General features: G+C 42.2%; 1 protein-coding gene across 3 annotated transcripts in view; it reads right to left on the bottom strand.

The window, feature by feature from the left end:
• Positions 1 to 1,453: 1,453 nt before the first annotated feature.
• Positions 1,454 to 10,707, bottom strand: part of EOGT (EGF domain-specific O-linked N-acetylglucosamine (GlcNAc) transferase) — a 45,214-nt gene continuing 35,960 nt past the window's right edge. For all 3 annotated transcript variants that reach the window (XM_006895948.1, XM_006895949.1, XM_006895947.1), the window contains 4 exons: positions 9,329 to 9,390; positions 5,201 to 5,320; positions 2,557 to 2,659; positions 1,454 to 1,600 (listed from right to left, as the gene is read on the bottom strand). In XM_006895948.1, the coding sequence (XP_006896010.1) occupies positions 1,454 to 1,600; positions 2,557 to 2,659; positions 5,201 to 5,320; positions 9,329 to 9,390 (432 nt within the window). The remainder of the gene's footprint in view (positions 1,601 to 2,556; positions 2,660 to 5,200; positions 5,321 to 9,328; positions 9,391 to 10,707) is intronic.

Genomic DNA, 10,707 nt, shown 5'->3' with positions numbered 1-10,707 from the left:
AGCTTCATTCTTTTTTCAATTTAGATTAGATAATTCACATACATCTATCTTTAGTTTTTTACAGGGAGGAATTCTCTTCATTGGCTATTTGTAAAAATAAAGATTGAATAATTTCATGTTAACAGAGAGGTAGATTAGCACACACAGGTATATGCAGTGATAGATACACATTATAAATGTGCATTTGATACACAAATTCATCACATATGCTTCAGACTGTACGTATAAAGGGCTTGACAAGAATCATCTGTGAGACAGAAAAGACTCCTATAGAACATCTGTTTGTTTTTATCCTCTGTGATTGCTGCACAGGATAAATGTCTAAGTGATAATATATGCATCAAAATAAGCACATAATTAAGAGTCTGTTTCCATTCCTGATGCACATAACATAGAGTCCATTAAAGGACATAGTGGAGAATTCAACAGAAGTGAGTGACAGAAGCAGAGCGGTGTTTCTAACACCGTCTGACCCACAGCATACTCCTCCAGGTTGGTGCCAAGAACTGAAACAATGGAAACCCCATGACTTTCCCTCCTTATACACGGTGCCAATGAATAGATTATGGCAAATAAAAGAACAGGTGTGAATTTACCCAAATGCAGCATAAACAAGTTGCCAGATGACAATCACATGGACTTACACAAAAACATTTAAAAATCTAAAGCTGATGTTGTGGAAACTTTGCTGGTGGACCGGTCAGGTGACATCCAGAGGGCTGACACCAGTATGACTGAGTATATGATGTGCAGTGTTTTAGCAAAAATTAATTTACTCTTTTTATAAAAAGATCCCTGTTGTTAGGTACAACAACAAAAACATTTTCTGTAAGCCCAGCTTACATTATCAGTATACTCGCAAGGCTAAAACTCTATGCTAATTTATTATTTGACTTTCTGATGTGGCTGGTCAGAGCTATCACGACTGCCAGCCAATAACAATGAGGTTTCAGTGTTGAAAGGTTTTCTAATATTGTTGTTAGCTTTCACAAAATCTAAGAAATACGGCATTTGGGTAATTTACAGTTGTGCTTGTCATGTTATTCTGTGACTATATGCTAACCAATGTCACGAAGGACTCTGTGTGGCCTGGCACAGGAGAACAAGGTCCACAGAGGAGGTGACACCGTGAGTGGCTGAGTCCGGTGGCCCAAGCCCAGGGACACCGCAAGCGTCTTTACAGCAGCAAGTCCAGACCTAGACTTAGTTTCTGAACTACAGAAAAGTAAAGCTTCCAGTGCAAAGTATTATCTTGATAAATAGCAATGGTACAAAACAATTAAGGACTATAAAACAAGTACTATCTTGAAGATGTTTTGGCATAGAAAAGGTAATTTGGGGGTGGGGCATTACAGGAATTTGTGTTGGATTGTTTGGAGTTTTCCCCTAAAGATCTGACTGTGAGTTTGCATGTTATGGTTCACAGGTTCTCGTTGGCAAGCAGACTCCATACTCATAGCTCGTCCCGTTTCTTCTGAAATGGCCACTTTGGGTGTCGTGACACATGGTCTGCAGCCTCGAGGACGAGGCGCATAAATTCTTCCACGTCGAAAGAGTAGCTGGTGAACTTCGGGTGCTCCCCCAGGGTTGGGTGGTGGCCCTGGGAAAGCAAACCAAGCACAAACTTATAAGTATATGAGGACACCCTCGTCTTTACGGGGAGCTCTGGGGGCCTAGTGGGTAAGGGGTACTCTGACAACCCAACAGCAGAGGGTTCAAATCCACCAGCTGCTCTGCAGGACAAAGATGGGAAATCTCTCCCCTTGTGGTTTACAGCCTCTGAAAATCCACTAGAATGCCAGCTGAGTCGGTTCCGAATCAACAGCAACGCGTTCATTGTACTTAGTTACTAGTTTTCTTTACAGGAAGAAAAGAATTTTACTTTGGCCATGGAAATATTTTATGCTTTATATCAAAAGTCAGCAAACTTTTTAAAGGACCAAGTAAGAAGTATATTCTGCTTTTCGAACCATTGTAAACAGTAGCAACTAACACAACTCTGCCAGTGCCAACCGCCAATTACAAAAGCAGCCACAGAGCACTGCTAAAAGAAGAGCGTGTGAGTTCCAATAAAACTCTGTTTACATATATGCAGTGGGTCAAATCTGGCCTTCAGGGCTATGCTTACTGATCCTTGCAATCAATCTTTTTTCAAAGGGAAAAAGAAAGCCAAGCGCACTGTCATCCAGTTGGTTCTGAACTCCCAGGGACAACTGGGGATGGATCAGAACAGGCCCCAGTTCTGTAACCTTTACAGAAGTAGACTGTCACATGCTTCTCCTGTAGAGGGGCTGGTGGGTTTACAGCACTGACCTTTCAGTTAGCAGCCCAGCATTTAAACCACCCTTAGCAGATCTCTACGGATCCAGATTTCACAAAGTTGTCACACTGACATTGAAGATGGAGTTATTCCTTTACTTCCCCTCCCTAAGTTGTTCATAGAAAACGTGACAATTTGCTGCATGGAGATGAAAATGCAATCATTGTTTTCCATAACAGATACTTTTAAAATCAATTAATAGACAAAACAAGGTGACTGTTGTGATTCACCCTTACCTTATCTTGGGGGAAGACTTTATTTTGCCTTCTCCAGGTGATGTAGTGGATGCCTCTCAGCCTCGCCAGGTCTAAGTAGCAGCGCTCATCTTCACAGTTGTAGCTGTGGATATAGGAGGGTCCCAGGTAAGGCCTCCAGCTAGGGTTTCCCAAAACGACCCTTTTGGGAAAACTCACCCCCAAATATATTCATGGACAAGGTTCAGTAAGCACCACAAAAAGGCTGAGGAAGATTACTGTAAAACTCTTCTCAGAACTAGATAACCTTAACTTCTTAAAAACTGAATAGGATCAAGAACTGGATAAGGCTGACCTTTATCAGAATCCAAAATCCACTGTGAACTTACCTTACATAGTCAACCTGCAAAAGCTGGAACTTGTGTAACGTGGAAACTTGCCAGAGACGCAAATATTTTCCATGAACACAGGCAGTGGGAAAGTGGTAGGACTGCACCCCATCAAAGGTGGGAGGCTCCCGAGACTCCCCCAAACAAGGCCGTTCCATCAGGTTCCAGATCTCACAGGTTTCATGGTACCAGCCCCGCCTCTTACGGCAGGGTCACTCCACTGCTAACCAAAAGGTGGTGCTGCAAATTCTCCCAGCATCACCACAAAGTAAGAGACCTGGTGATCTGCTCCTATAAAGACTACAGCCAAGAGCACTCCACGGGAAAGACAGGAACTCTCATACGCTGTTAGTGGGAATGTAAAATGGTACAACCATTCTGGAAGACAGTTTGATGTTTCCTCAGAAAGCTGAACATTGAAATTCCATATGATCCAGCTAGTCCACTGTTTGGAATATACCCTGAGAAAATGAGAACTGAGGCACAAACAGAGACTTGTACACCAATGTTCATAGCAGCATTATTCACTATCGCAAGAACATGGAAACAGCCCAAATGTCCAAACACAAATGGACTGAGAAATTACGGTACACTCACACAATGGAATAGCATACAGCATGCACGATCATTGACTTTGAAAATCACTACCTAAGTTGGGAGGGAGTGGAGAGCATTATGCTAAGTGAACTCAGTCCCGTAAAGACAAATACTGTATAAGATCATTTTTATAAAATTAGAAAACAAGTAAAATGTGTATGAAGATCTAAGGGGGGAGCACAGGGGTGAGGATGGGTGGGGTGGTTAATCATAGGGTTGCATAATTTGATGGGTTGAAGGAAGGGGTGTTAAGGAAGTGGGAAAGATATGGTATGAAAAGCAATGTATATAGAATTTGTTAGTAAACCAGAATAAAATCCTAAGTTTTTTAAAAAAATTAGAAAGACTGTTAGGAGAAAATCAAATTAGAAATTGAAAGAGTGCTTCTACTATTGAAAGAATTTCTCCTGCCTGTCTTTTGTCAACTATATATAAAACTCTAGAATAAAAAGAAAATTCCACAGGACCCTCCACCCTATTACATTTAGGGTCACCATTCGCACAAGACATCACATCAGGTGCAGAGATGGACTGAGGGTAGGAATTCCATGCAAGGCCACAGAGCCAGTGAGCAAAACATGCAAAAAGGAAACCCGGTCCTTGGGCTCCAAGGTCTGAGCTTTCTCAATGTCTCTCTCTCAGAAGGAAAGAACTGAAGAAGACCCTCAACTGTCTAGCTGTTTCTCACTTCTAGAAGATATACAGACAGAGCTAGAACACACATGCCCAAAGGGTGTAGTCAACACTGACTGGGCCGCTAATCTAAAGGCTGGTGGTTTGAAACTTGCAGCAGCTCCAGAGGAGGAAGACTCAGCAATCTACTCCCCTAAACATCATTTAAGGGCGCTCTGGTGGACACCCATGGCGAGCTGTCTGCTAACCCAAAGGCCTTGAGCATCCCTGGCGGTCTGAATCCACCAGCTGCTCCATGGATGATGGACAATCTCCTCTATGTGGTTTCAGCCTCAGGAAACTGTTTCTAAACATTATCCCATTTAAATTCTGAGGCAAACGACCTTAAAAATGCAACCATAGGCTGGTCCAATGGTAGTAGGTTATCAAAAACTATTAACATTAGTGCAACTAAAGTTGGTATACAATCCCCCACTGCTGAATTTGACTAGCTTTAAAAACAAACAAAAAAAACCCCACCAACCACAAGACAAAGATATTTAGACACACAGTAGAGAAATAAGGCAATGGCTACTGGTGTGTCTAGAACCCAAGGCATGAGTAGGGCTATCCAGGCCAGGAAGGCCAGGTCTCCATGACTAGGGGGGATAAATGGCACCCAAAACTATTGCCAGGCCTGGCTTCTGTTCATCTCCCTGGCAGGGCATCCCTGAGCAGGAGGTGATGTGAAGGGGGAAAGGAGGTGCTGTGCTCAAGGTCAGCTGCCTTCTAGACACAGGTCTTCCTGAGGGCAGGCAGGTGCTTGAGTCTGAGGCACACAGGAAGTCCCAGTCACCCCTTTTGTGACAAGGATGGGAGGGAAAGGAGAAAGGGGCAGGTACTTTTTAAGTGTCAAAGCAAATGGCAGACTTTCAAGTGTTAGCATTAGTTCTTTGCTCCCAGACATGTATAGAGTGACTTCCTGTAATAAATGAATATGAAGTCTTTCAACACTCTGAACAAAGGACACAGAATTAGTTAAGAGCACTATCAGCTGTCTCCACGCAAAACCACCAGCAAACACTTACAGCTCGAATACAGCAGCCCAGTCTGGGAGAAAGAGCAAATGGGTCAGGCCTGCTCCATGCATTCCGATAAATATGTCCGTGTTGTGTGTGATCCTCAGCTGATCTAAAAACCCAAGTTCCCTGTGAAAAGACAGGAAGCAAGAGACTGAGAGGGAAAGAGAAAACTATCAAGTGAGCTCATGATCCACAGAAAGAGTATTTCCCAAGTTATATTCCACCTTTATCATTTTTACCCCAATCCCAAGCTGAAGTTGTTAATTATTTAACGAACTGAATTTTTTTTCTAGTAAGTCAACTCATCTTTTAAGCAATTATTTTGGGGTTTAGGTTATTAAGATTATACTTAAGAGAACATACACCAATTCTGCAATTTCAACCTGGCACCATGACATTCTTCATGCTGTGCAGCTGAGTCTTCTAGACTGTTCCCCCGTCAGCGAACTCAGTGTCCCTTAAGTTTCCTACCTAATCTTTTGAGTTATGTCATGAATTTGATCCTGTTTTGGTATTTCCAAAAAGAACACAATGCTCAAGGTGGAAACCCCATTTAGTTTCACAAAGACTCTAGAGGAAGGTGTTGGCTTAAGGCCCCACGACGATTCAGGGTAATGTTCTCCGGGGCTCATCCAGCCAGCATAGATCTGGGAAGTCTGCGGCCTGAGATTGGACTAGGATTCTCATCCAAAATCTTACGGAAGCTTTATTACCTGTAGGGTCACCATAAGCTGACTCAAAATACAAGACAAGTCTTACAGAGACACAGATAAACCCAGGGTAGGAAATCATGAAAGGTCACAGAGCCAGTGAGTAAAGGAAGCAAAAAGGAAATTCTGGGAGGTCTCCATGGCCTGAGCTTTCTACACTTTTTTACTAACTTTAATTTTTAATGAACTTTTAATATTTTTCTGGTGGCTTATTTATATTTAAGATAAATATATTTAAGATGTGTTTTTTGTTTGTTTGTTTGTTTGTTTGTTTAAGTTGAGCTGATATCATTACTGAAATTTTAACCTAAGACTTTGTTATTATTATTATGTGCCGTCAGGTCAGAACCAACTCATAGCCGAACTTCTAGGGGGTTTTCAGAGGCTGTAAATTGCACAGGAAATTTTCTATCTCCTATGAGCAGCTGATTAATTTAAACTGCTTTCCTTTAAGTTGGTGGCTCAACTCCACCAGCTACTCCATAGGAGACAGAAAATCTGTGCAATCTGCAGCTTCTGAAAGCCCTCTGGAGGTTCAGCTATGAGTCGGTTCTGACTTGACAGCACATAACAATAATAACAAAGTCTTAGGTCAAAATTTCAGTAATGATATCAGCTCATCTTAAACAAACAAACAAAAAAACACTTCTCAAATATATTTATCTTAAAAGAAAATTTTAATAGCTGTGGAAAGAATCACTGGAGAAGCTCACTATCAGCTGTGAAAACTAGGCCAGGTGTTGATTGTGGAACAGACCATCAACTACTCATATGTAAGTGCAAACTAAAGCTAAAGAAGGTTACATCAAATCCACAGGAACCAAAGCTTGATCTTGAGTCTAGCCCACCTGAATTTCAAAACCATATCAGGAACATGTTTGAGGCCTTGAACACTAATGAGCCAAGACCAGATGAGCTGTGGGAGGATATCAAGAATATCATCTGTGAAGAATGCAAAAGGTTATTACAAAGACAGAGGAAGAAGAAAAGGAAAAGGGTGTTAGAAGAGACTCTGAATATTGCACTAGAATGGCAAGAAGGCAAAGCAAAGGGAAGAAATCAAGACGTGAAGGAGCTGAACAGAATATTTCAAAGGGCAATGAAGGAAGACAAAGCTAAGTATTATAATGAAATGTGCAAAGAGCTGGAGTCTGAAAATCAAAAGGGCTGAACTCGCTTGACATTTCTTAAACTGAAGGAAATGGAGAACAAATTCAAGCCTTGAGTTGCAATGCTTAAGGATGCTTTGGACAGACTATTAAATGACCCAGGAACCACTAAAAGAAAACAAAAGGAGTATACAGAGTCAGTGTACCAAAAAGAATTGGCTGACAAAGAAAAATTTCATGAAACAGCATATGACTAAGAATCACTATGGTGATGAAGGAGGAAGTTCAACTGCTCTGAAAGAATTGGCAAAAAACAAGGTCCCAGGGATTGATGGCATACCAACTGACATATTTCGACAAATAGACACTGCCCCAAAAACACTCACAAAGTTGTGCCAAGAAATCTGGAGTACAACCTCTATATTTATTCCCACTCCACTCCCATTCCAAAAAAAAAAAAGGATGACACAACAAAGTATGGAAATTATCAAACAATTTCATGAATATCACAAGCAAGCAAGATCCTGTGGAAAATAATCCAAAAACGAATATAATAGAATATCAACAGAGAACTGTCAGAAATACAGGTGGGGTTAGAAGAGGCCATGGCACTAGGGACATTATCACCAATGTCAGATGGATCTTGGCTGAAAGCAGAAAGTACCAGAAGAATATCTACCTGTGCTTCACTGACTATGCAAAAGCCTTTGACTTTTTTGTTGTGGACCGTAACACTTTTGCTAATTCTGAAAAGAATGGGAATCCCAAAACACTTGACTATGCTTATGCAAAACCTGTACTTGGACCAGGAGGAAGTAGTCAAAACAGAGCAAGGAAACACTGCATGGTTCAAAATCAGGAAAGGCATGATGCCAGAGAGGCATTCTATCTCCATCCATTTTCAATCTACATGCAGAATAGATCATCCAGAAGGCTGGGCTTTATGAGGAGGAATATGGCATCAGGATTGGAGGAAGACACATCAACAACCTCATTATGCAGATGATGCAACTCGGCTTGCTGAAACTGAGGAGGACCTGAGGCATTTGCTGCAGAAGGTCAAGGACTGCAGCCTTCAATATGAAGCTCAACACCAAATAAAAAGTAAACCAATATAAAAAAAAAATTTAAAAAGATTCTCACCACTGGGCCCAACTGGCAACAGCATGATAGATGGTGAAGAGCTTGAGATCATTTTAGGCCAAAAGTTGAAACCTCACCAGAACCCCTTTCTTTCGTTTTTTTTCTTTTTAAAAAAATTTCATTATTTTTTGCGTGTACCGTCACTTAACAACAACAACAGCATAGAGAGAGAGCAGTTGGCCTAGCAGCGGACAGAAAGTCATGCTCCCAAGCCAAAGGTGGGTGACTCTACTCCGCGGCCCTCAGACCTGCCTTTAATTGTTTTTGGTAAAACATTCTTCTAGGTCGTGTAACCCTGATATGTCCACTTGCTGTACAAAGGTTAACTCGTGGTTACTGTGAAGCCAAACACTGTGACACTGATGAGTCAAATGCGAGAATGGTTACCCATGGTGGACAGTGTTTGGTGGAGCTCCCCGATTAAAACAAGCTTGGAAGCAGGAGTGGCATCCACTTCCACAATAGCTTGCCTCCACAAACCCTATGAACCTGGAGAAAGGATGAAAGTTACACAGGAAGTATCCAGGACTTTCGTTCATAGGGTCGCTATGAGTCGCCTGCGACTCGACGGCACTTAATAACAACCATCAAATCGGATCTGACTGGTACAGGAGACTGGATTCAAACCACACACCTCTGGAATTGCAATGCAGCTTCTTGCCACTAGGCCATCAGAGCTCCCTTAGAGCCCCTTTCTTCACATATAAAGTCACTATTTCCCTTTCTTTCAGCATCAAGGATTTTTTTTTTTCTATAGTGTACCCTACTATATTCCTAGCACCTGGCATAGTTCATGGAATGTATTATGTGACTAATCAATCAATGTTTGCCAAATGAATAAATAAATCAATAGATGAAGGGAAGGAATGGAAACCTCACTGCTGAGAGGACCAATTAAGCCTTAAGTATACACACTTTTAAAATTCTGAATTAGCTGCTAACATTTAAAAATTTGTATATTTAAAATAAAAATCAAGATATATCTATTTTCTTGAAAAACTGGAAAGTGTTCTAACATCGGGCTCCATACAGCTGAGGAAGAGCTGAATCTGAACGTGAGTACGTGTTTGCCCTCGGGGTCTGTAAAGTGTCAAGAAAACCAACAAGTTCTACCCCACATCACCTGACACGAGCAGGAGCTGACGCTGTTCGAAAGCCAGCTATGCACCTACCTGTATTTGTAATCCACAATCTGGACTTCAAAGGTGGACACTGTTTTTAGGGCATTGACAAGCTGGGGGGAGAGAGAGAAAGAAAGAGAAACATTCAGAATTTATTTTCCCTCTGTTCCGTTTTCCTTTTTGAATTCCAAGAAAAATCCCTTACTTTCATATAAAATATTTCAGCTATTTAATAGCCTCAGGTCTGTTGTTCCAACCTTTAATTAAGTATAAACCTTGACTCTACGGTCTGAACACACTGCTTCCTGAAACTCTCCACTAGCTGGGAGTGTGCAGCAAGCTGTCTGTTAACCAACAAGTCAGCAGCAGTTCCAACCTCCCAGCTGCTAAGATTTACAGCTGGGGGTCGCCAGGCGTCAGTCCTGATGTGAGGGCATGAGTGCAGTGGGCTGGTGGCCCAGCCAGGGGCCAGCTGATGGTGAGCTCATCTACTGGCTATCCAGCTAATCTCCAGAACGTACTTCCAGGGCTGTGAGCAGGCTCTAGACAGTCCATTACAGCATTCTCCCCTCAGTTCTCTCCTTTCGACAAATCACTAGTGCCTGAAAATGACAAATCTCAGCAGAAAAACACAATATTTTTACACAAAAATAAAAGAATCTCTTAAAAAGAAAGTAGCCAAGCAGTTAATCTGTATCAAAACCCAAGCCCCAGTCACTCAGGTCCCTCCCAGTTAGATCAACAGGACCTGACTGTGAATCTCTGCTGAAGTTGTTACTTGTGCTGCTGGGGGGCTCCCACACAGAGGGCTCCAAGGCCCACTCCACAGGGCTTGCTTAGACCTACACAAGATGGCCTTTCCTTCACTGATTTCTGGGGGGCTCTAAACCACCAACCCTTCAGTTAGAACTGAGAGCTTAACCACAGCACCCCTGGAAGTCCCTTCCAGCCAGCAGCTTCTCACTTGTACCTGTTCACTGGCTGTGCTCTTACATCGTGCCTCACCCTGCTGAGTGCTTTGCATGTGCGTCACCTGGTCCTCACAAAAGCCACACCAACTAGGGGCTGTGGTCAGCATGCTGATTTCATAAAGGAGGAAACTGAGGATTTGAGAAGTTAAATCACTTCCTCAGGATCTCCCAACTGTCAAGTGGCAGAGCCACAGTCAAATCTTGGCCATTTGACCATAGAATGTGCATTCCTAACCACCACAGTCCACTCTCCTGCTAATAGAAAGCAATGTTGTTACGTGCTGTGGAATCAGAGCCAGCTCACAGCTGACCCTCTAGCGGGTTTTCAGAAGCTATTAATTGCATCCGACTCAAATATTACTCTGGAGATGATAAGACAAGGAAAAATGGGGTTGCCTTTATAGTAAAAAAAGTAATTTCTAGATCCATCTTGAAGTACAACATCGTGAGTGACAGGAT

Source organism: Elephantulus edwardii, unplaced genomic scaffold (genome assembly GCF_000299155.1).
Source record: "Elephantulus edwardii isolate Elephantulus edwardi_28Jun2011 unplaced genomic scaffold, EleEdw1.0 scaffold00177, whole genome shotgun sequence".
Classification (NCBI taxonomy): domain Eukaryota; kingdom Metazoa; phylum Chordata; class Mammalia; order Macroscelidea; family Macroscelididae; genus Elephantulus; species Elephantulus edwardii.
The sequence above is the reverse complement of the archived record's forward strand: the minus strand, read 5'-3'. Positions and strand labels throughout refer to the sequence as shown.